Source organism: Gymnoscopelus braueri (genome assembly GCF_963280865.1).
Source record: "Gymnoscopelus braueri genome assembly, chromosome: 16".
NCBI classification, from domain to species: domain Eukaryota; kingdom Metazoa; phylum Chordata; class Actinopteri; order Myctophiformes; family Myctophidae; genus Gymnoscopelus; species Gymnoscopelus braueri.
The window spans coordinates 29,527,128-29,552,552 of record NC_137616.1 but is presented as its reverse complement, the minus strand read 5'-3'; the positions used below and the strand labels follow the sequence as shown (position 1 = coordinate 29,552,552).

General features: G+C 43.8%; 2 protein-coding genes across 5 annotated transcripts in view; one reads left to right on the top strand and one right to left on the bottom strand.

Annotated features, from left to right (window-relative positions):
- The window catches only part of gphnb (gephyrin b), a gene marked incomplete at both ends in the record, with an annotated part of 141,236 nt that overhangs the window by 47,467 nt on the left and 68,344 nt on the right, over positions 1-25,425 (top strand). For all 4 annotated transcript variants that reach the window (XM_080452463.1, XM_080452462.1, XM_080452461.1 and 1 more), the window contains 3 exons: positions 14,100-14,157; positions 14,724-14,816; positions 25,184-25,278. In XM_080452463.1, the coding sequence (XP_080308589.1) occupies positions 14,100-14,157; positions 14,724-14,816; positions 25,184-25,278 (246 nt within the window). The remainder of the gene's footprint in view (positions 1-14,099; positions 14,158-14,723; positions 14,817-25,183; positions 25,279-25,425) is intronic.
- LOC308103821 (dolichyl-diphosphooligosaccharide--protein glycosyltransferase subunit 1-like) lies at positions 20,208-21,686 on the bottom strand (the record flags this gene model as incomplete). The annotated part of the gene is made up of 1 exon (XM_080453998.1): positions 20,208-21,686. The coding sequence occupies one exon, from the start codon at positions 21,684-21,686 to the stop codon at positions 20,208-20,210; it is 1,479 nt and encodes a 492-aa protein (XP_080310124.1).

Below are 25,425 nucleotides of genomic sequence, written 5' to 3'. Positions count from 1 at the left end.
CTACTCATTATGCCGACTCCAATATTTGCGCCTGGAGGTGTGGCCGTGGGCGTGTTGTTGCGTTATCCCCAAAATTGCTATTTTGCCCACACACGTTTGGGAAAGTGTATAGTGGAATCTAAAACCACCCGCAATGCCAACTTGGTTTGGTAGAGCGCGCCTGCAATGGATGTCTGGAGACGGCCAGGGCACACAGCGTGGCACAACATTCAAAGCTCCCTCTCTCTACTAATTCTCACCAAATCTCTGTGATTCTATTTTTCCTATAATCAGCAGAAGGGAGAGTGTCAATTCCTTGTGCCAATTGTGTTTATTTAAGATGATAGTCTATCAAAGAAGACAATTTGTGCATCGCGCAATGCAATGCCAAATTTCAGACAGGGAGATAGGAGAGCGTAAGATTGCATTGGGGATAATGGCTTGCGCAGTCTTCTCTTAACACATTCCACGCCAGAGTTCAATCTCATAATGTACTCACCAGTGCCAGCGTTTTATTGTTGTTTTTTTGTTTTATTCACGTCGCCACAGACCTCGTTAAATCTCTTTAGATCTAGCATAAAACTGTTTGTAAACACAGCGGCGATCCGACTGCGTCGCCCAGTGAAATCCCCTTCAAAAACCCAGCCGCCATCTTGTAGTTACAACGGTTTATGTTAAACAGCGATCAGCGATGAGAAAAACTACAAGCGAGAAAATGGCGTTTTAGTGTCCGCTTTAGAATGGAGGCCGATGGGATCGGCAAAACCGGATCCCGGATAATTCCGTTTCCGGTGGTGCTACAATTAAATGTGTCGTATCAAAAAAAAACAAAAAAAACACCACTTCGCGTAGGTCTACGCGATTGGCACGTGGCGGCTTTAAATAGGTTCGCGTAGATCTACGTGATTGGCAGTCAATGTGTTAAAGGCAATGGCATCTGGCACGGTGATTGGTTTTATTATTGTAACGCCCAAACATTACATTACATTACATTACAGTCATTTAGCAGACGCTTTTATCCAAAGCGACTTACAATAAGTGTATTCAACATAGGTAGGGAACGAAAACTACTAATCACCAGAAGTTTTTAGTGCATTTTCTGCAAAAACAAGCAACCAAGAGTATACCTAGCGCTAAGGTAAAAGTGCAATATATCAGCTACCTATTTCCTTAAACAGATGAGACAAAATAGCTAAGTCAAATGAGCATGAGCTAAAACAATTAAGTGTATCGACTAAACAAGATCCAATAAACAATACAACAATAGAAAACAAGCGTTCGTACAACTAGTTAACAACAAGTAGGTCAGGCAGAGAGGAAGGGTAGTGTTTCCTGAAGAGGTGGGTTTTCAACCTGCGGCGAAATATGGGCAGTGACTCTGCTGTCCTAACATCAGTGGGAAGTTCATTCCACCACTGTGGGGCCAGAACAGAAAAGAGTCGTGACCGTGTGGATCGGCCAGAAGGACCCTTGAGTGACGAGGCAATCAGTCGCCCCGAGGTGGCAGACCGAAGTGGTCGGGCAGGGGTGTAGGCATCGACCATAGCCCGGAGGTAGGAAGGAGCTGTTCCTTTCACTGCCCTATAGGCTAGCACCAGGGTTTTGAACTGGATGCGAGCCGCTACGGGGAGCCAGTGTAGAGAACGGAGAAGGATGGTTGTGTGGGAGAACTTGGGGCGGTTGAACACCAGACGAGCCGCAGCTTTCTGAACAAGCTCCAGCGGTCTGATGGCAGATGCCGGAGCACCAGCGAGGAGGGAGTTGCAGTAGTCCAGGCGGGAGATGACGAGAGCCTGGATGAGCACCTATGCATAATGTAACGGGTAGTGCAGGTGTTTTGCGGGTAAGGCAGGTGTCCCAAAATAGCAACTTTTGCGGGGGCATGCCCCTTGCCCAGTCGTAAATCCCAAATGAGTGGGTTTAGCCAGTTCGGCCCTTTATAGAGCTCTGAATTTATTAACGCAAATTTTCACCAACTTTGATGAGGCAGTATTGTATAGTTCTAAAAAACTGTTTTCATTTCCTGAAAAGTTTATATTTTGGACATGGTTTAGCTGGTTTCTGCCCAACAGCAGAGATATGGTGCGTTTACGTTGGGGAAGGTAGTTTTGTCCCTAAATGTACGAGTGAGGTAGCCACCGTATTACAATGCTGAAAACGGCATGATATATCTCAAAATCACTCAGGGAAATAAGTTAACTTGAGCACTTCAGGAAGTTGAAGGAGAGTTGCGACGTCTGTGGGATTTTAATTTCAAATCAATGTCCTCACAGAACAAAACTGTGTTTTGCAGTAAAATTATGATAATAAATGATAGTTTAAATGATTTTTTTGTAAACGATTAGCAGGGGCAGCATTGTTTAATAGAGTAGTCAACTAGCCGCACACATCCCTATAATATATATCCCTGTAATACCCTATGTTTATGAAATGGCATGCAATAAGGAGTGCTGTAGACCAGTGGTTCTCAAACTTTTTCATGTCAAGGACCCCCAAAATGATATGTATTTGGCCGCGGACCCCCATCTAAAAATATTTTGTTCCAGGGACCCCCAGAAGCAAAGATTTGAGTTACAAATGTTCGCTTTAAAAGATATATATTCAAAGATTTGCACAAATTTTCAAGATTTTTCAAAAATAGCAGATCTACAAGCTCATAGCGCGGCACTCTGTGCCGCGCTATGAGCTTGTAGATCTGCTATTTTTGAATAGCCAAAATATAAAAGGTCATAATTATTCTGATGCTATATTTACATATTTTGCTGGGTATCCCCTGGAACCCCCTCAAGTACCCCTGGGGGTCCCCGGACCCCACTTTGAGAACCAATGCTATATAGACAGTGCTGGGAGAGTTAGGCCTACTACTAAAGTAGACATCTCCACAGCCAGACTCGGACTCTGACATGTCTTGTGGCTGACATTGGACAAAACACTTTTGGAAAAGAATAACTGTATTCAGCCTTTAGTCAACCCTTCTATGATTGGCAATTCATTTGACCTTGAGTGGTCGGCACATGAACCTTTTGAGCTGACAGCTTCGTAAAGGCAGCTGTTCTGAAGTAGCTTTTAACATGCATTATGGTTTTATTCACTGTGCTACTGTGGCGCTTTTCTGTGTTGACTCACTGATGTGATCACGAATCTGAGGTTCTCGACTGTACTCCTGAGAAGCTTAGCGGTTCTGTACATTGCGTCGTTTTACCTTAACCCATTTAGACCGGGGAACGCATCTGTTATTTTTTTATTTCTTTGGCTTTTTAAAAATTGCGAGTGCCGCGCCATTTTTGAAGAATCGTGAAAATGTGTGCAAATCTTTGAATATATATATTATTTTTTTAAAGCGAACATTTTTAACTCAAATCTTTGCTTCTGGGGGATTCTACAAATAGCTTCTAAATCCTAACAGTTTTCTTTTTGAAAATACTTTTGTTGCTATAATATCAGTGGTTCTCAAACTTTTTTATGTCAAGGATCCCCAAAATTATAAGTATTTGGCCCCGGACCCCCATCTGAAAATAATTTGTATACTTTTTTTTTCAAAAATAGCAGATCTAAAAGCTCATAGCGTGGCACTCTGTGCCGCACTATCTTTTTTCTTTTTTAATAGCCAAAGAAATCTAAAGTGACACAGATGCGTTCCCGGTTTTAATGGGCTAAATGTGTAGCAATGCACAGTAAAATCCTCAGTGTTCATGTATCCATTTGCAACTCTTGAGAGTATACAAATGTCACAGAAACGTGTACCGTCTGTGATAAATGAACACTCAGGATTATACAGTGTGCTTTCAGGCTCTTCAACCGCGGTGCCGCTTCAATTTGGTGCCCCTTACGTGGCTGAAATATCTGGAGTGGATATTTAATGTAGCCTGGATGGATTATGAAGAGTCTGAGATAAAGGAGAAAGGGATAGTCTATCGGCGATGCCAGATCTGGACCATGATGACATTTATTGTGACGATAAATGGAATGCTTGTAGGTTGGAGTGTTCATCCTCAGAATATATTTATGGTGTTTCTGTACATGTATGTGTACATGTGTGTGTGTGTGTGTGTGTGTGTGTGTGTGTGTGTGTGTGTGTGTGTGTGTGTGTGTGTGTGTGTGTGTGTGTGTGTGTGTGTGTGTGTGTGTGTGTGTGTGTGTGTGTGTGTGTGTGTGTGTGTGTGTATTCGCCTGCAGCTGTGTATGTGTGCTTGTATAAAGTAAGTGTGTACACACACGTGTGTGTGTGTGTGTGTGTGTGTGTGTGTGTGTGTGTGTGTGTGTGTGTGTGTGTGTGTGTGTGTGTGTGTGTGTGTGTGTGTGTGTGTGTGTGTGTGTGTGTGTGTGTGTGTGTGTGTGTGTGCGTGTGTGTGTGCAGATTGCTGGTGCGTACTCTAAGGGAAAGCATGGGAATGGAGCCACTCGCTGTGCACTTAGAGCTCTCTGCACAGTGGGGTTTCAGGAGGTGAGCTGGTCCTCTCCTCCCCTCTGCTTTTCACCCACTCTTCTCTTCTCTTCTTCTCTTCTCTTCTCTTCTCTTCTCTTCTCTTCTCTTCTCTTCTCTTCTCTTCTCTTCTCTTCTCTTCTCTTCTCTTCTCTTCTCTTCTCTTCTCTTCTCTTCTCTTCTCTTCTCTTCCCTTCCCCTCCCTCCCTCCTGCTCCCCCTAACAGCTGACATGTTAAAGTGATATTTCGCAACTCATGTTTGGGGTAATTTTAAAGTCTACTCTGCTTTTGACAGTTTTTAAGTTGCTTGATTCAGTATTTAACATATTTGCTATTCATTTTATCAGACACACCCCCTTCCTATATAAACATATATTTTATTATTTTATTTATTTTATATAATTTTTTGGGAACATTTTTGAAAAAACAAAAACAAATAAATTAAAATAATTTGAAAAAATAATTGAAAAAACATGACACCCTCACATATTAGAAGCAATAGCAGTCACCAGAACCAAGGACAGGTGTTTTTGATGAATCTAACATGGTTAAAATGGAGTTTGACAATGGGTTTGTATAGGAAGGGGGCGTGTCTGATAAAAATGAATATCAAATATCTAAATACTGAATAAAGCAACTTAAAAACTGTCTGGGGTGCTCGCAAAAGCCAGAGTAGACGTTAAAATGACCCCAAACGTGTTTGAAAGTGAAATATCCCTTTAAGCTATAGGTTCATACTTCGTTCATACTTAGAAAATAGCTGACCTACAAGCTCACAACGCATCGCGGACGCGACGGAGCATAAATGAGGCTTCAGGAGGAGGTGACCCTCGGAACTGTACAGAATGCACTCTACACTGCATGCTACTGGGATGTCTCTACACTCCTCTCTGGCGTGTGTGTGTGTTTGTGTGTGTTCGTGTGTGTGTGTGTGTGTGTGTGTGTGTGTGTGTGTGTGTGTGTGTGTGTGTGTGTGTGTGTGTGTGTGTGCGCGTGCGCGCGCGGAGGCTATTTACAGTATATATGTCAGTATATATGTCAGTATATTATGTCATCTGAGTGAGAGGGTGTGTGTGTGTGCACGCGAGCTACATGTGGAGGCTAAAGTATATGGGGTAGGGGTATCATGCGTGAATATGAGTGTGTGCGTGTGGTTTGCAGAAAGAGATGGATGAAGTGGCCTGTACAAAGAGCTTGTATTATTAATGACATCAGTGCCTCATCATGGCAGTGTCCTGCAGCCACTGAGATGTGAGTGCATCTGGCTCACAGGTGTGTGTGTGTGTGTGTGTGCCTCTGATGGCTCTCTCATACACACACACAATATGTGTCCCCTTCCAGATTTGAGTTCCTGACATTACCCGCCCCCCCCCCCCCCCCCCCCTCCCTTTTCTTGCTCGGTTCCTACTGCATGGGTTCTCTCATGGGTCCTTGAGGGGTTTCCAGGGGGTCCCTAGCAAAAGTAGTTGATACAGCATCACAATCATTTTAACCACTTTATCCATTTACAGTATATGTTGGCTATTCAAAAATAGCAGATCTACAAGCTGATATATTTAAAAAAAAATCTAACATTTTGATAAATATCGAAAATGTTCTTTTTTTAAAAATATATATATAATTGTGATGATTTTCTTAAACACAAATCTTCTCTTCGGGGGTCCCTGGCACAAAACCTTTTCAGATGGGGGTCCACGGCCAAATACATATTAATTTGGGGGTCCTTGGCACGAAAACGTTTGAGAACCACTGTCCTACTGTATGTCCATCTCTCTCTCTCTCTCTCTCTCTCCCCCTGCCTCCCCTCTCTCTCCCCCTGCCTCCCCTCTCTCTCTGCTTCCTCGTCTTTTATTCATAGAAAGATTTGGCCGGGGCGTCCAGGCTTTCAGGCCAAACACAGCACTCTGCATCAACCTCTCTCTCTATCCTCTCTCTCCTCTCTCCACCTCTCTCCTCCCCCCCCCCCCCCCCCCCCCCATGTCCACACATAGACTCAAAGCTCTGACTGGACTGTCCCAGGATACAGTTTTGAAGTGGGAGTCCAACCAGAGACATACTGTAGCTGTGGGTGTTACACATTAGAATGTTGCAGTATAGCCCCTCTTCTCTCACACCTGTTTTTTGTCTCCGCCAGGCCGAAGGCATGGTGGAGAGTATGTTTGCCAGACCCAGGGGGTCGGGCCTACATGAGGCTTTGTCGGTCCCCTTTTGCTATCGTTTTCGTCCATATATGGACGAAAACGTTTTCTTACATGTCCCTCTTTTTGATTGGCCAAGCTTAGCGTGACGTAGTTTAGAAACCATTCAGATTTCCGGCCATTCAGATTTCAACCACTAGGGGTCTGGCAGTACCAGGTCCCCTGTTTCCCTTGTTTACCCTCCGTGTGTGTGTGTCCGTCTCAGCCAAGCTAACATTGGTCAAGCTTCACGTGACACTCTCTCACAATATGTAATATAAATAGGTAAGACAGGATTAATCAGGAACAGTACTTGCCTGGCGGAGACCTGTGCTCCGAGGAGCACATTTTCACCCACAGTCACAATACCAGAGGGAGCGTTAACAACAATTTGGTACCACCCACCCATAAAACAAACATGGGCAAATTCTCCTTCTACAGCACTGCCACCCAGGATTGGAATAGTCTAACCCCATCCCTCAAAAAATGCAGTTCGCTGGGCTCATTTAAAAGAGCCTTAAAATAATCACCTTTCAGGAGACCAAAAGAGGAGGTAGTACCATTTTCCCGTTAGACAGCCGACCCCCCCCCCCTGTTCTTGTACATATCTCCCCCCCCCCCCCCCCTTTTTCTTTTTTTTTTGTGTGGTGCCACTATGTCTATGAATTGAATACCAAGGCCCTCATTGGAAACAAGTCCGCAAGGACTTTTATGAACGGACCTGTTTAATCGCCCGCCTCTCATTGAAAATGAATTACATAGGTGCGTTGGCCGCTTGCCATGTGAAAGGACCTTAAAACGTGCAGGATTGAAACCGGTTGACAATAAATAATAAAGTATATATATAAGTACAGTCAAAGCTACATATAAACACATCCTGCAATACTTTTCTTTTCATAAGAGAAAGAGGAGACCTAGTATAAAGCCCTGGGAGACTCCGTTCATGCGGGACAATGTCAAATTTCTCAAATCAGCCTCATGGTGGCGCTATAAAAGGACAAATTGCGTTTTTAACTGTAACTGCACCGATCTGCGTGAAACTTTGCACGCATACTCCCTAGAGGCCAAGGAAAAACATCTGCCTTGCATTTTTCACATTAGCCCTTTATAGCGCCACCAGGAGGCCGACTTATGTAAAATACATATTTTGAGATTAAGCCTTCAGATTTTATCCAAATGTCACGCAAATCGGTACACATGATCTCTATAGTCATGTGATCAAGATGGATCTGTTTGATTTTTCATATTCCATCCTGATTGGCTAACATTGACATCTAAAGTTTGCAGGAGTGGCCCGTTTTGAACAAAATGCCGCAAATCATGAACGCAGCGTCCGATTGCGGTGGATTTTTGCACGTACATTCGCACTACGTTGAAGAACAAACACCACCCTTTTACCATTGCCCTATTATAGCGCCACCAGGAGGCCGATTTTTCTTTTTTATATTACAAATTTTGTCCAAACATCATGCAAAACAGTACACATTATCTCTATAGTCAAGTGATCAAGATGGTTCCGTATGATTTTTTATATTCCATCCTGACTGGCAAATTCTGAACATTGCTGGCCCACAATAACCTACCTGACCTGGCGGAGACCTGTGCTCCGAGGAGCACTTTTTCTAGTTTATTCTGCAAAGCACTTTGATTTGGAATTGTGTATGAAATGTAGTTTATAAATAAAGTATAAAGTCCAGGCCAGTCTATGACGTCAGTACTATGATGTTATGTTGATGACATCAGTACTCCATATATGGAGATTTGAGGTTTTACCGATATTCTTTAGAGATCCGCTGATCCGACAACTTCCCTCATGGCGCATCACCATATATCAGCATATCGGTCCATATATGGGCATACCTATATACTGTATGTGCATAGCGGTCGGATAGACAACTGCCTATCCCTGGCATTCCTCAATCCAGAACACTGTCGGCCTAAGTATGGCCACTATAGACATGCAATCCTTAGTATGACGCACTGAAACGCCCACGTGTAAGCAAGTTGACCCATTTGGGGCGGCCATAGCTGAGTGGTTTGTGAGCCCGCCTAGGGAGCCAGAGACCCTGGTTGCCCCAGGTACGATTCCAGGCCACGCCAGCATATGTGTCGATGAAATGAAATTTGTCCCTGAGCAAGACTCTTAACCCTAATTGCTCACAGGCCCTCATTGGAAACAAGCCCGCAAGGACTTTCATGAACGTCCTGTTAAAAGGAATTATCCTTATACCAATATGTCCATACACAAATACCTATGAATTCACATCAATAAAAACACATGCAGATACATAGATGTACACATATGGACATGCGTGCATACACACCTGTATCCTGTGCTTAGACATACACATACTGTAGATCAAGGGTTCCCAAACCTTTCAGGCCGTGACCCCCCAACGTTTGCCTCTTTCTTACGTAATATCTGACCCAAAAATGTGGCCAATTTGGTATTAAAAAAGGTCTTAAAAGTCATGAATTGTAACTTAAAAAATGTGCAGATACCCTGTATACACTTGTATGTTGGTTTGTTTACTGAGTGAGAAAACAATGTTGCTCATTAAGCTAATGATCTGGGGACCCCACCAAAATAATTTGGGGACACCCCTGGGGGTCCCGACCCCCAGTTTGGGAACCACTGCTGTAGATACTGTACATGTGCACACACACACACACACACGCACACACGCACGCACACTAGGGCTTTCACCAACTAGTCGACTAGTCGACTAGTCGACTAGTATAACCACTAGTCGACTCTGTTGGTACTTTAAAAAAAAAGAAAAAGTTTTTTTTTTTTTTTTTTTTTTAATGCCATAGTAATGGCCCGTCTTACTATTATTATTATCCTCCTGACTTTATTTTTTATCAAAAGTATGCCCAATAAAAGCCTATTATTGGGCAATGGGGATCCTTGGAGACGCTGCTGTGGTGCTGTGCTGCTGTGCCAGAAGCGCTTCCCTTAAAACGCCATAAAAATAAGGGCAGGAGGATAATAATAATAGTAATATAGTAGTAGGATGGCATTAAAACAATGTAATTTTTTTTTTTTAATGTTAATTTCGACTAGTCGACTATTCGTCGACTAATTGGTCAAAACAGTCGACTCACACAAATCATTAGTTGTGAATGCCCTAACGCACACACACACACACACACACACACACACACACACACACACACACACACACACACACACACACACACACACACACACACACACACACACACACACACACACACACACACACACACACTCACAGAGAGTAAAATCCTCTGTGTTAATGTATCCATTTGTCCACTCTCAGAGTTAGACGAACATTGGGTATGTTACTGTCTGTGTACTTGCACACATGCCAAACCTGTCCACTTTAGCCAGACAGCAGATCCCTTTGTACAGAAACGGCATCCCCAACAGTGTTAAAAAAAGAGGAAAAACAACAACAACAACAACCACAAACATTCACACACACACACACACACACACACACACACACACGCACGCGCGCACGCACACACATACCGACACCGAACAACACAGCAGCTCGAGGCTTCAGACAGGAGTGGTTGCCTAGGTAACCGTGGGAAGGCAGAACCCTGGTTATTTGTGTTGAGCATATTTTCATTTGGGCTGAAACAGAGAGGCACTGTCGGACAGAAATCTTGTATCTCCATATTTCAACTTTTACATGTTTCTTTTTGGTTTCATAAATTGATACCCTATATACTTCGTTGTCATGACTACAGCGTCACAGAAAAGTAGCAAAAACTGCCGATCTACAAGCTTTTAGATCTGATATTCTTGATTATTTAATTTAATTCTTTTTAAGAGAAAGTGTGTCTGTGGGTCTAATAAATATTAAACCAATGAATAGTATTAACAAGAGCTCGTGACTAAATAATAACTACACTGGATCCGTTGAAGCACGGGTAGAAAGAAAATCTTTTTCTGAAAAGTACGTTTTTGACATGAGAGGTTTCCACCCGACAGCGACGATATAAAGAATATAAATCAATCAATCAAACAAACACAGGAGAGGGGGGGAGCTAATTTGTCCTGACAGCTTCTCTACTGTCCTGAGGTGTAGCACAGTCACATGCACGAGTGGACAGACAGACAGACAGGCAGGCAGACAGGCATGCACAGCAAAATCCTGTGTAAACCCATTAAAGCCGGGAACGCATCTCTGTCATTTTAGATTTCTTTGGCTATTAAAAAATAGCAGATCTACAAGCTCATAGCGCGGCACCTAGTGAAAGATCTTGGAAATTTTGGGAAAATCTTTGAATATATATAAGAATCTTTGCTTCTGGGGGGATTCTACAAATATCTTCTAAATCCTAACAGTTTTTTTTAAAAGAATGTCAAGGACCACCCAAAATGATACTTACTTGGCCGTGGACCCCCATTTCAAAATATTTTGTTCCAGGGACCCCCAGAAGTTGTAACGGAGTTAAAAATGTTCGCTTAAAAAAAATACATATTCAAAGATTTGCACAAATGTTCACGATTTTTCAAAAATAGCAGATCTAAAAGCTTGTATATCTGCTATTTTTGAATAGCCAAAGAAATCTTAAAATGACACACAGATGCGTTCCTGGTCTTAATGTGTTAATGTAACTGGATGAATTAACACCAATGGTTTGACCTGTACACACACATGTGCAGATATACACAATTCCAAGATGTCAGGTTGCCTTTTACCATTTTGTCGCTGTCGGGCAGAAACCTCCTCCTATCTCCACATTGCTGTTTTTGAATTTGAATCCTGAAAAGTAACAGTTTTGGACATATGAGGTTTCCACCCGACGGAGAAGATTTAGTAGAGTAGACCACGCAAATGTGTTTCTGTGTGGGCGGCAAGAAAAGATTCACCTTAATTTACGCGTTGGCCTAAATGGCGATTCTTTAAAAAAAATCTAAATCCTAACAGTTTTTTGAAAAAAATATAAAAAATATTTTTTCAAAAAAAATCAAAAATAGCAGATCTACAAGCTCGTAGTGCGGCACTCGGTGCCGCGCTACGAGCTTGTAGATCTGCTATTTTTGAATAGCCAAAGACATCTAAAGTGACACAGATGCGTTCCAGGTATCAATGGGTTAAAAAGTGACTTGGGACATGTCACTCGACAGAGAATGTCTCTCTGTGCCCTTTCATATAAAAAACTAACGTTTCATAATAAATAATAAACTTTAGTAGTGTCTAACTCTAAGTCAGTGTCTCACATAATGATCTGAGGATAGAATAGTAACTTGTGTGTGTGTGTGTGTGTGTGTGTGTGTGTGTGTGTGTGTGCGTGTGCGTGTATACTGTGTGTATATAGGCTATATAATCAGGTAATACATACTCAATGTTGTCCTGTGCCTCAGTTGAGTGTGTTGCCAAAGTGACCCTGACAAATGGCAGCTACTCCAGCTATTGTCTGAGCTAGGGTATCATAGCATTAGGTGTTTGATGCAGTGGTCTCCTAAAAATAATGCTCCTTTTTTTCTTAAAAGGGTGCCGGTGGTGGGGGTTACATAAGAGTGTCTGAGCAAAGCCTTCACCTTGAGCCCGGGGTTGGTATTTTTTGTGGGTGGTGGTGGGGGGGGGATGGGTGTAATACCTGGCTCGGCCACAGGAGGACAGCATGGCTCACTGTTGAAGCAGCACTGTGTCCTTGTGAGAAGTCTCCCTAGTGGGCCATCCTGAGGAAATCCTTACAGGAGGAGGATGTTCAAGGGCATTCTCTCTCTTTCTCTCTGTCTGCTCACTCCCCTTTCTCTTTTCTCTCCACTTCTCACACTCACTCTCCTCCATGTCTCTTTCCATGTCTGTTTTATTTATTTCTAATTTCAGTGTGCGTCTGTCCCGCTTTCTCCCTGTCTGTCTTAGTGTCTTTCACTTACCACAGGTCTCACTGTATCTCTACTTTATGTCTCCCCATCGCAGACCTTTAAATACTTCTCTCTCTTTTACTCCCTCTCCTCTCCGTAATTTATACTTACTCGCTGAAAACTGCAGATCTATAAGCTCATAACGTGAGCAACACCAAGTATAAGTCAGGCATCACCCTCTCTCTCTCTTTTTGCAGTTTCTACTGTCTTTTTCCCTCACAAGGTTCTTTGTCTCTATCCTACTCTTCCCTCCTTGGCCCATTTCTTGGGGGTTGAAATAAAAATAATTTTTGATTTTCTTTTAAGAAAGCACTGTGGGGGTGTTTTTTTGTCTGGAGGCCACTGGGTGCTTCTTGAGTCTGGTAAACAGAAACAAGCATTAAGTCTTGAAATCTCACTCTTGATTTGCAGCAGTGTTTTGTCACATAGCATAACATCCTGACGGTGGGAACTAAAAGAGGTATAATATGTGTTATTTAATCACTTAAACCCTATTATATGTCAGCTGACCTTGGCCCCCAGGGGTCTATTATTGGTCCCCTCCTCTCCTTTATTTTTATTGTTACTTTTATTGTTACTTCCATAATACACACTAGGCATACATGAGCAAAATACCGCTCTCCGCAACTCATGGTGTTTGTCACATACAACAGACACATTAAAAAGAGGCAAAGAGGCAAAATTAAAAAAGTAGAGAGAGAGCAGACAACATTGGGAGAAAAAAAGAAAAAGTACGGCGCGTTTTGAGATTTTGTCGAAAGTTTTTGCCTAAATTATTGCCTACTAGACCATACCCGGTGAAGTGTGCAGGCGAAAGTAGTTGCAAACGTGGGGTTATTGCGCGTCCTGTTGCGCGTCCAGTCCCGCTCGTCCCGTCGTGGATTACAGATCCGTAAGAATGTTTTCTGTGTACACACGCGTAAATGAAAGTCCTTTAAGTTTAATCACTGTGTGTGTGTGTGTGTGTGTGTGTGTGTGTGTGTGTGTGTGTGTGTGTGTGTGTGTGTGTGTGTGTGTGTGTGTGTGTGTGTGTGTGTGTGTGTGTGTGTGTGTGTGTGTGTGTGTGTGTGTGTGTGTGTGTGTGTGTGTGTGTGTGCGTGCGTGCGCTTGAGGCAGGCAAGGCACACGGTCTCAACACTGTAACAGAGTGGGTGTGTGGATTCGACGCATGCGCAGTTTGATCTCCCGTTGTTTTTGAAAATGCTAATAAACAGCTGAGATTTGATGAAATTGAGAAACGGGCTTCGCAGTTGCGTTCAGACCGTAATGGTGAATGGCTGTGTGCAAATTCAGATCAATTGCTCCAGCCAGTGAGGAGAAACGGGCACACAGTTTTGCTGACACGATGGCCACAGAGGTTTGTGAAATTATAGGAGGATTATGATGTGTGTAGAATAAGGACGCTATAGGGTTCACGTAGTTAGAATGTTAAGCAGGGGGATGTGCAGCAACAGTGATGAATTGGATTCGAACCTACAATGTCATCAGTATGGTGCTTATGTACCATGATCCAGTGTGACAGACATTGTAATTTCGCGCCTCTGTCTCTCTTGCTCTCTCACTCTTTCTCTCTCTATCTATCTACCTCTCTCTCTCTCTCTCTCTCTCTCTCTCTCTCTCTCTCTCTCTCTCTCTCTCTCTCAGGCTGGGGGGCATGATCGTGGCCTATAAAATAGTTCCAGATGAGATTGATGAGATTAAGGTAAGTCTAGCTAGCGTATCTATTATGACTGCTGTATCTACAGTGTGTATTTCTGTCTGTTGTTCTGTCACAGACACATCTTGATAGCATTGAAAAATTCAGTTATTTTGCTGTCTTCTATATACATAAATGTGCTATAAACTTTATCATGTAAAAAGTTATTCAAGAAGCATTTACCAAAGCAAAGTTACAAAGTAAATGCGTGTCACACTTTGGAAAGTCACACTTTTTAACCCTGCCGAAAACAACCAATATACTGTACATGCTCTAGCACAGCAGCTCTCAAACTTTTTCGTGCCATGGAACCCCACATTGATATATATTTGGCCGTGGACCCCCATCTGAAAATGTGTTTTGCTAGGGACCCCAGAAGAGAAGAATTGTGTTAAAATTAAAAAATAATGTTCTAAAATAGCAGATGTACAAGCTTCGTGCCACTGTGAGCTTGTGTATCTGCTATTTTTTAAGAGCCAACGTATTAAAAATATGGATAAAGTGGTTAAAATGATTGTGATGCTGTATTAACGAATTTTCCTGGGGACCTGGGTGTGCGCGCGTGCCAACAGGAAACTCTGGTGGACTGGTGTGATGAAAAGGAACTCAACCTCATCCTGACCACCGGGGGCACTGGCTTCGCTCCACGGGATGTCACACCCGAGGTGAGTTTCACAGACACAGGCTCACATCGACGTATACTTTTTATTTCCCACACCGCAAGTCTCTCTTTCTTTGTCTGTACAGTCGACATGTATGGAGTAATGGAGTACTTGTTAGTCTCTTATCAGCTTTCCTGTTTCACTTCATCTGAAGGAGGTATGGCGGTGGGGGGAGATAAAGACCGTTTTCCCGCTCTAGTCGGGTTCAGTTCGGAGGGTCAGCCCCATGGCTGTTTTTTTGCTGATTATCGCTGTTTGTTTCCAAAACCGATTAACATGCGGCGTAATTAGGCCCGCGGTCACATGGGAAATAAAGAGGTAGGAGATGGATCCTTATTGACTCGCGGCGTTTCTCTTTTCTTGTCTTTAATCAGGGATCTTGTCGCAGGCGTTTCATGACACAATGTGTGGCGTGCAGACAGGGGTACATGTTGAGGGTTGTGATGTGGCCCTGGTGTACTTTATACTGTACTCTCACATACTGTAACACAGTGGAGACACAGACACACACACACAAATAAATACACATACATGTATAAAGATATGTGGAATATAAATATATAAAATATAAAAATAAATATATAAAACTAACAGGAAGAATTTGAGGAATACCTCGTGGGTGTAATTAGAGCGTGTGTGTGTGTGTGTGTGTGTGTGTGTGTGTGTGTGTGTGTGTGTGTGTGTGTGTGTGTGTGTGTGTGTGTGTGTGTGTGTGTGTGTGTGTGTGTGTGTGTGTGTGTGTGTGTGTGTGTGTGTGTGTGTGTGTGTGTGTGCGCGTGTGTGTGTGTGTGTGTGTGAGCTGCCTCATGATGAAAGCATGAAGCATACAGCTCCATGATTTAACCTCCTCACTGGATGATGTGTCGGGGATTTTCTCTCTCTCTGTCACTCACGCACACACACGCACACGCACACGCACACGCACACGCGCACACGCACACACACACACACACACACACACACACACACACACACGCGCACACACACACACACGCACACACACACACACACAGCTCCCTCTCTCTCTCCCTCTCCTGCCTCTGTCTCTTATTAAGCCAGATTCACTTCAAATGTTTGGGGGGGGGGGGGGGTTATTAGCTGTACTGTTTAGTAGCTGTTTTATTTATTGTAAGTTTGTACGTTTTTCTTTCTTGTGTGTGTGTGCAACTTGCTCACTGTCCTCCAGTGAGCAGCGCATCCGTTTCTTTGTATTTTCATGTAGTTTTATTTGGTTGGTTTGACCGCTCCACACCTGTCCTTCGCTGTAAATGGACAGAATCATGAGCCGAGTCAGTGATTTTCACCAGTGGGCCCTGGGCCAGTGCCAGTGCCAAATCATTGGCAAAACGCTAATGATGACAACATTTTAAATTGATTAAAAAAAAATTAAAAAAATCAAAAAAAATCAGTAGAAACAATTTCATGGTATTTTTGTCTTCAAAACCTTGGAGAAAAGAAAGTCTTCATTCTGTTACCAATAAATAGGAGCTTAAAGTATACCATAGTTCCATTGATCCAAGCTGGACGATTGACTGATCATTAAAATAAACATGCTCTGAAAATGCACACGGCCCGCCCATCTGACCGCTTTACACAGCGGCCGCGTACACTCTCAAGATTCTCAAGATCCAGAAAAGATTGAGAACCACTGCTGTAGCCTCTTCACTGCAGGAAGAGCCATGTCTGCTTATTATAAGCGACTTTGGGCTTGTTTCTCTGCAAAGTTGTTTGTTAGTTGCGGGTTGCGTATTTTTTTGGGCTTGTTTTTAAAGTGTAGTTATTTGGGCTTGCTTCCAATGTTTTATTATTATTTAAACCAGTTCTCAAACATTTGCATGTCAAGGACGCCCAAATTAATGTATTTCTCCGCAGACCCCCATCTGAGAAAAATCTTTTCAAGATCTTTTAGAAAATTGCAGATCTACAAGCTCACAAGCTTGTAGAGCTTTTGAGCTTGTAGATCGCCTATTTTCAAATAGCCAATATATATATATAGGTTTAAAGTGCTCATGTAGCCTAGTCGCTTCTTTTGGGCTTGTTTTCATAGACCTGGTTGCTTATTTCTCTCGCAAAATCTGGCTCTCGGGAGGTTCCTCCTCTTCTACTCCCTCTCCTCCTTTCTCCCGAGTCCCCCCATCCCACCACACTCTCCTCCTTTCTCCCCTCTCCTCCTCTCTCCCGAGTCCCCCCATCCCACCACAGCAGTGGGTCCTCTCTTTGAAGTCGCCCCCCCCTCCCCCTGTCCTCACTAATGGTACGTTTGAAGTGTCACTCAACTCAAGGGCACCCAATGCACAGCTGGAGGAGAAAGAAAGCATCTATCTTTGCCACTATCTGTTGGGAACGTGCAGCATCAAACGCGCGCACGCACACGCACACGCACACACACACACACACACACACACACACACACACACACACACACACACACACACACACACACGCATTAGATTCCTCAGTGGAAACAAACTCACGTGCCGTATCTAATACTCACACAAACATGGATTGCTGTGAGGTTGCATAGTCACCAGAGATGCTATGGTTAATTAGTCCTGTTGAACCCCCTGCTGGTTTCTCATTCTGCCTACTGTCCAAAGAAAGACATTTAAAAAAAGAAATTTGTAGAAAACAGAACACACCTGTAAAAACGAAATAAATAGTAAATGATGTGATTCTCGGGCTCCAACATGATTCCAATGTGGATCTCGGACTTGGCTCCGATATGGATCCACATTGAACTTGGCTCCAGTGTGTATCTCAGCCTTGGTTCCGATGTGGATCTCGGACTTGGGTCCAATGTGGATCTTGGACATGGTTTCAATGTGGATCTCAGACTTGGTTCCAATGTGGATCTTGGACTTGGCACCAATGTGGATCTCAGACCTAGTTCCAATGTGGATCTCTGACTTGGCTCCAATGTGGATCTCCGACTTGGTTCCAATGTGGATCTGGGACTTCATCTGACCAGCCTGTGACATCAGTCATCAATGACATCAGTTGTCTATTATGTATCTATGACGTATGAGTCCAAATTTGGGCAAGGTTTCAGGGCGATCACAGGCCCATTGAAAATTTAAAGTTAAATATTTCAAGTATAAAACACAGGAAAAACCTATGGCCACATAGGTTTGTGTGCGCACCACACACACACACACACACACACACACACCCTCACATAGACGGCTAGCCTCTTGCAGATATGCAGAGCCACACCACACAAATTGTACAGTATGTGTATGTGTAGTACACTGCATCTACAACATGTTAGAAACACATGCTCCCTCTGTGACACCGAATTAGCAATTATTAATTGACTTACTGTATATCATCTACGTAAGATGTACAATAGCCAGAAAAGGGAAGGACAAGAAGTCAAGTAAAAAAAAAACATAATGTTATTCAGCTCTAAATATTTATAATACTTTAGTAATCTAGCAACTCACCAGCTGATATGTTTTTTTTTTACCTACACACCTTCCCAATAATAGCCTGTTTTTACCTTTTGTTTACCTGTTATATGCCCATAGATTGGGCTCCAATCATTCCATATATTTGGGCCAGTTGGGCCCAATAGACCCAACTAGTCCGATTCTGCCGACTCAGCGCCGTCCGAGTAATGTACCGATAGGGACAGAATAGTAAATCCTATTTTGGGGTGAGCGTTCGTCCCAACTGCCAATCATAGTGACTACTGGCCAATCACAGCGCGTCTAGTCCGGCCAATCACAGCGTGTCTTTTCCGGGACTTGGACAGGTCACGTGACAGCACATGCCTTAACACATTGATTGCCTAGAACGAGTTAACTCGTTTTTACTCGTTTTTAAAATCCATCACTTGATTGCCTAGATCGAGTTAACTCGTTTTTAAGAACTCGTTTTTGACCCAAAGACCAAGGAGATATGATTAGCCGAAGATCTAGACTCCTATCCACTTCCTTGTTAACTTAAAACTTTAAAATTTTGTATCTCAGCTCCTGAGTACTTTTCTTTTTTCAATGAAAAATCTCTGGCAATAAACTGCAAAAAATCTGAAATAACTCAGGCAATCAATGTGTTAACATAGATGGGTAGATGGGCCCAATCTATGGTCTGATAACGTGTGAAGATCGGCTGTCCTCATGCCTGTGAGAAATGTTTCGGCATCACGCCATGTAGCCTGGCAGCGACTCAGGAGAGCAGGAGAATAACCATCAGTTTGCCTAGCTGCCCAGAATAACCAACCCAGATATGCCGGTTGCTTTTGTTTGGAAAGGGGAACAAAGATGACAGACGATTCCACCAAGGACCGGCTTTGGACAGCTGGAGGCAGCCCGGGACTGGCAGATGCTGGTGGACGTGGGCCAAAGGGAAGTAGCTTCCGTGGCTAATAGCTCAGCTCGTGGGTAGTTTAGCCATTTGAACCCTATATGGTTGACCTGAGTCCCTCAGGGCTTTGTACTAGTGTCTCCTCTGTTTTCGTTCTATATTAAATGTCTTTGATAAATGAAAATAGCAGATCGACAAGCTCACAACACGTCGCAATCTGCTTTTTTCTGCAAAGGTTTCCCCCACAATACGGATGCTGCCGATTTAAGTGGTTAGAATCGTGGTTAGAATCGAATTTGATAGGTACTGTGCAGTGTGGAGAGACAGAAAAAAAATCCTTGTCAAACTTCTTTTGCCACCGTTGAACATTCGTCTCCCTGATTACATACAACCTGTTGACCCGCCATCCATTCCAAACAGAGACCGCCATGCTTCTTCACATTATCACAAGTTACGGAAGTGCTGCTGTCTCTCAATACAGACAAACTAGACAGGTGCACTTACTGTAGAGTGCAAATCAACGGCAGAAGGAATGTCCTACCTGCCTCTTCCTATCCATCTGGGTTATGGGATCACAATGTTTTGGGGTTGTGTGGGTGTATGAGGCAAAGGCAATGGAAGAAGGCATAGAATAAAAGACTTTCACTACATCATTATGGTCAACACAGAGTTGCAGATTGTATATGGAGACAAGTATTTGGACAGGGAACACTTTGAAAATGAATGTGGCATGTAGTCATCACTTGGACAAACATGGCATTATAGCTTATAGGCCAATTCATAGTCGAAATGTAGCTTACACAGATCGGTAGCCACTGGGGTCAAGGGTGGTGATCTCGTATTCCCCTTTCTTCTGTTCCATTGCCTAGAACTTGCTCTCTGCTGTTATCATCAATTTTGTATTTTTTATGGTGTGGCTTTATGGGAGTGGTCTAGAAGAGACAGCTAATCTTGCAAACTGCTGGACTGATCAGCGCCAAATACTCCACACATGTTTTATATTTTTTTGAAATATTTGAAAATATAGAAGTCAAAGTGGGGCAGATGGGGCTGAAACCTTGCCCATGTAGCTTTTGAACCTCCCCCGACTTACCGGCCAGGTTGGAGCCCTCTGCCTTGAGGGCCCTGTTGTCGTGCGACAATTTGTACCGGTTCACCACCTCGTCCATTTGACGGTACAGACCCCTTGGTGCTAACCAAGCGATGAATAATGACAGTGATGAAGAGGATGTAGAAGGCCCCTATGACCAGAAGAGGCTCCTGTAACATCCAGAGCTTATTGAAGGTGTAATGGACCACAACATCCTGAATGTGCTGTTCTACCAGATTGGTTTTAGTGGCGACCAACACTGGGCGGCCAAACGTATCCAGGTATGTATAGTGCAGCTGGTCTGGCATACGGTCAATTGGGTAAGGTGTGTCCATATGGATGTTCCTGGCCCCCTCTGGCAGGATAATTTTCACTGTGAGGGAATCAATGACCTGGTCATCAAACACATGGTCAACCAACCTCATCTTCAGTGCATGTTGATCACGCAGGGTATAGAGGTACTCATAACTCGGCAGTTTGTAGCCGATTATGTAGTCCGTCTTCCAGCCACCGAACAGAGGGAAGCGGGGCTTGACCTCCATCTGGACGGAGTCCACCAGAACCCTCAGGCGTGATGTGGAAATGTTCCCGATCTCATCCCGATAGTACACATCCTGGGCAGAAGCAGGGAGGATAGTCTTAAAGGATTCGACAGATGAAATGCCACCACGGTCAGAGGACTGGTAGTCAAAACGTGAGAAAGAGCCCTTTAGGAGTGCTCCTGTGTGCCTCAGGTCAATGGTCTCCTCCACGGCGATGTTACCCCAGTGTGAGACCTCAATGGTGCGGGTCATGCTACTGATGGCGAGGAAGGGTGTGTTGTTTTCATAATGGATCTCCATTGCATCCTCGCTGAACGGAGCAACGTCACGGAAGGGTCCGTACTCGATGGCCTCGTTGTACTTGATGGGGCCGCCCAGTTTGGTGTAGCTCTCCACTACCTTGGAGGCCAGGCGGACGCGGGTGGTCTGGCTCCGGGTGGGATAGGGGGAGTACAGGTAGTGGTTTCCCTGGAAGACCACCAGCTGACGCTCAGCCTGGGTGATGTGCGTCGGGAAAGGCTTCAGGACGTGGCTGAAAACCGTCTCCACTTTCACTCTCAGCTTAGTACCCGCTTCCATGCTAAAGGGTAACTGCACCTTGTAAAACACCCCGCTTTGTCCATGAACTGTGGTCTGCGTGAGTTCAAGAGTGCCATCCTCCTCTTCATCATCACCCCTCACTGAAGCACCTATGTATGCCAGGTGAGGTGCCAGGTCGGGCTCCACAGCCCACGTGAAGCTCTGCACCGCAGAGCCTCCACGGTTGGACAGGAGAATCTCTGCAGTTATTTTAGCCAGATGAGTGCTCAGGTCCACGGTTCTCTTCACATCCTCGTTGCGCAGACCGTCCGCTGTCACCGTGAAGCCGCTGGCAATGAGAAGCAGGAAAGTGGAAAAGACAAACAGTGTCAAGCTTTTGTTATACAAACAGGCCATTATGTCATGCTCTATGAAAAACATTGTTCTGCGTGCGCTACCATTTATATTGATAATGTGGCACAAACGCCACGTGAGGCTTGGTCGATGGGTTGGATTAGCCAATCAGGGTATCCAATGCCTGTTCGATCTCCCTAATATGGCAAATTGATCGCCATACTGTAGCAACCCCAGTAGGGGTGCAACAGTTAATCGAACCAGTTGATCATCAATGATTAAAAAATCGCCAATTTTATAAAATAATCAATTAATAATCAATCCCAATTTCAGAATGTTGTTATAGGATAAATGTTTCCCAACAAGACCAGGAGACCTAGTTCTGCCAGACCCAGAATAAATTCCTAGTACTTTATAAGGACTTCGTATGACGGACTTCGTATTACGTGTCAGCCTGTGTCCCTTTTATGCCCATGTATGGAGAAGAAAGGGTCCCTTTTATACAGCCGGTCTTTTTCGCCCATGTATGGACGAAAGGGGGCGGAGCCTCATGTAGGCCGACCCTCTGGGTCTGGCAAAAAGTATAAAATATGGCTTAAGTAGTTACGATTTGTTAATTTATAAAAATAAAAAAATCTAACTCAAATCAAAAAGGTAATTGACATAATCATCGGCAAGAAAATAATCACTAATTGCAGCCCTAAACCCCAGCCCAGGCAGGCTCTGGAAATCAACCATGCCACATAGCACATAAGTGTGTTAGGATGGTCACTGTGTAAGAAAGGCATTGTTAGCCCCTGTTTGTCTGTTTGTCTGGGGCAATCTCATAAACCGAGGCCAATTTCTTGTTCACACTGCCAAGGAAGGACATTTTTTGTCTTTACATGTTGTGTTTTTTTATTTATAATATTTATCTCTCATTTCATGAAAGAAGTTTATGTCAATGGTGGACAGAGTGGGCTGAAACCTTGCCCAAATATGGACTCATACTTCTTAGATATGTCATACGTAGATGACTGATGTCAGCAGACCCGGGGACTGGCTGTCAGGAGATTCGGGATATTTCCTGATGGCCTGCCTGCTGTGTGGCCTGGCCTGTCTGTCAAAATAACTTTCATGTTGCACTGGCCTGTCAGGAATAGGCATTTGTCAGTTGTCACGAATAGCTATTGGTCATAATGTCTGTAATCAAAGGTTTCTTTTGAAGAATCAAGACAGGTTTTGTTTGTTTTATAAGAAGAAGCAACGTGGTCTGTGAGCAGCAGGTGTCTGTCGAAGCAGAGCAGCGATTATAATTGACCTTTGACAATGTTATGTTATGTTACCATTATCAATGGACCCCAGTCCCAGTAAGAAAAAAAGAATAAAATAGGATAGTTAGCGGTCTAGACTCAAGACTTACTAAAGATAGAACCAGGAGGCTACCTAATTACCATCCAGAATAAATAGAAAAGGCTCTTACACTGACAAAAAATTAGGCACTTATGATGCAAAAATAGATAGAAAAAAGGGACACAGTGAACAAAAGGAGTGGATGTTTTGGTCCTCAGACCATCTTCAGCACTCAGTAAGAAAAAAGATGAAAGGTGGAGCTGAAAGAGAGCGAGACAAGAAAAGAAAGGCCAGTGAGGAGGAGGCTGCCAAATGTTTCAAACTGACTGATATATTCAGAGCCCCCAGCATGCAAGTAAAACAAACAAACAAACGAACAAACATGTTGTTGCTGTGGTACTGTAAGTAGATTCACGCTGGTTCTTCTCAACATGATGTCCGAGGACCCCCAGCAGTCCTTGAGGCCAGCTAAATGATTAATAGTTAGGAAGCAAAATGGTTCCATTTGTACACTCAGCGTTATGGGGGTCTATGGCCTAATGCATTTCAAACTGGGGGTCCAGTTTCCAAAAATGTAATCACTGAACCAAATTTTCACTACTTTTAAGATTGTTAGGTGGTTATTGTCTAACAAAGAGGAGCTAATCAATTCCATTTACCTCTTTATCACATCACAAGTTTACAGGTGTAAAATAGTATGTGAAATTATTGCCGGACCCAGGGGGTCTGGCTTACATGAGGCTTTGTACCTGTTTTCTCCATACATGGGCATGGTCACTTTGTCCTTAGGCCCCAGCCATAAAAGTCTGTCCCCCTTTCGTCCATACATGGGCATGTTTTGTACCTGTTTTCTCCATACATGGGCAAAAAACAGGTTTTGGTCACTTTGTCCTTAGGCCCCAGCCATAAAAGTCTGTCCCCCTTTCGTCCATACATGGGCATGTTTTGTACCTGTTTTCTCCATACATGGGCAAAAAACTGGTTTTGGTCACTTTGTCCTTAGGCCCCAGCCATAAAAGTCTGTCCCCCTTTCGTCCATACATGGGCATGTTTTGTACCTGTTTTCTCCATACATGGGCAAAAAACTGGTTTTGGTCACTTTGTCCTTAGGCCCCAGCCATAAAAGTCTGTCCCCCTTTCGTCCATACATGGGCATAGACACAGGCTGACACGTCATGTGAAGTCTGGGTCTGGCAGAACCAGGTCTCCTGGTCTTGTTTTCCACACAAGCTCCCACGAATTGCAGTTCCAAAATAGATAATCGTAGGAGTAGAGGGGGAAAAAAAGGAAAATGACGAATAGTAAAACAACAATACCAAATATTTACCTAGTGACATGCCCAAAATAGGGATGCCGGGTTGAAAGTTGTTAATGATTGTAGAAGAAAACAAGTGTCTATAATATGTCTGTCGCATGTCATGTAGATGGATGGCCGTGGATTGAGATGCACTCACCAATCAGGTTATTCTGCAAAAAAAAAGTGGAGAAAATGTGCATAAAAGGACATAAAAGGACCCCAAATGACATCCCTTGCACAGACACGGGCAAACTCAAGCTTCTCTTCAAACTCAAGCTTCTCTTCCCCGGCTTTGCAGAGATAATAAAACATACAAAAAGAGGAGTGGCCAGCCCACCACATAGAACAGTGCATTTTTATTTTAGGGTGCGTTCAGATATGCGCACCGGGAGCGAACTCACGTATTGTTTTGTATTGGACCAGTGCGCTCAGTGCCTTTACTGTATATCCGAACGCACCCTACAGTATATGATAAATCGGTCGATTGTGTTTTGGCTTGGATCAATGGAACTAACATAGTATACTTTAAGTTCCTATTAATCACTATCACAATGAGTTGTCATTGTGACCACTAGGAGCCAGACCCCTAGTAGTTGAAATCTGAAGATCAGAGCACTACGTCACGCTAAGCTTGGCCAATCAAAAAGAGGGACAGACCGGGAGGAAAAACGTTGAACCGGGAGGGAAAACGTTGACCGGGAGGAAAAACGTTGAACCGGGAGGAAAAGAGGGACAGACCGACAAAGCCTCATGTAGGCCGACCCCATGGGTCTGGCAACAAAAATACCATGACATTGTTTTTTTTATATTAATGTTACAATATCAATTATTAGGGGGCCCACATGGGAATCGCCGACATAGAACAAATGTTTATCTTTCACTTATGTTCCACCTCTCTCTCTCTGCCTCCCCTCCTCCCCTCTCTTCCTAGGCCACTAAAGAGGTGATAGAGCGTGAGGCTCCAGGGATGTCTCTGGCCATGCTGATGGGATCCCTCAATGTCACACCGCTAGGCATGCTCTCCAGGTCAGCCACACGCTAAGATGCATGCACGCACACGCACACGCACACGCACACACACACACACACACACACACACACACACACACACACACACACACACACATACACACACACACACACACACACACGCAAACACACACGCAAACACAC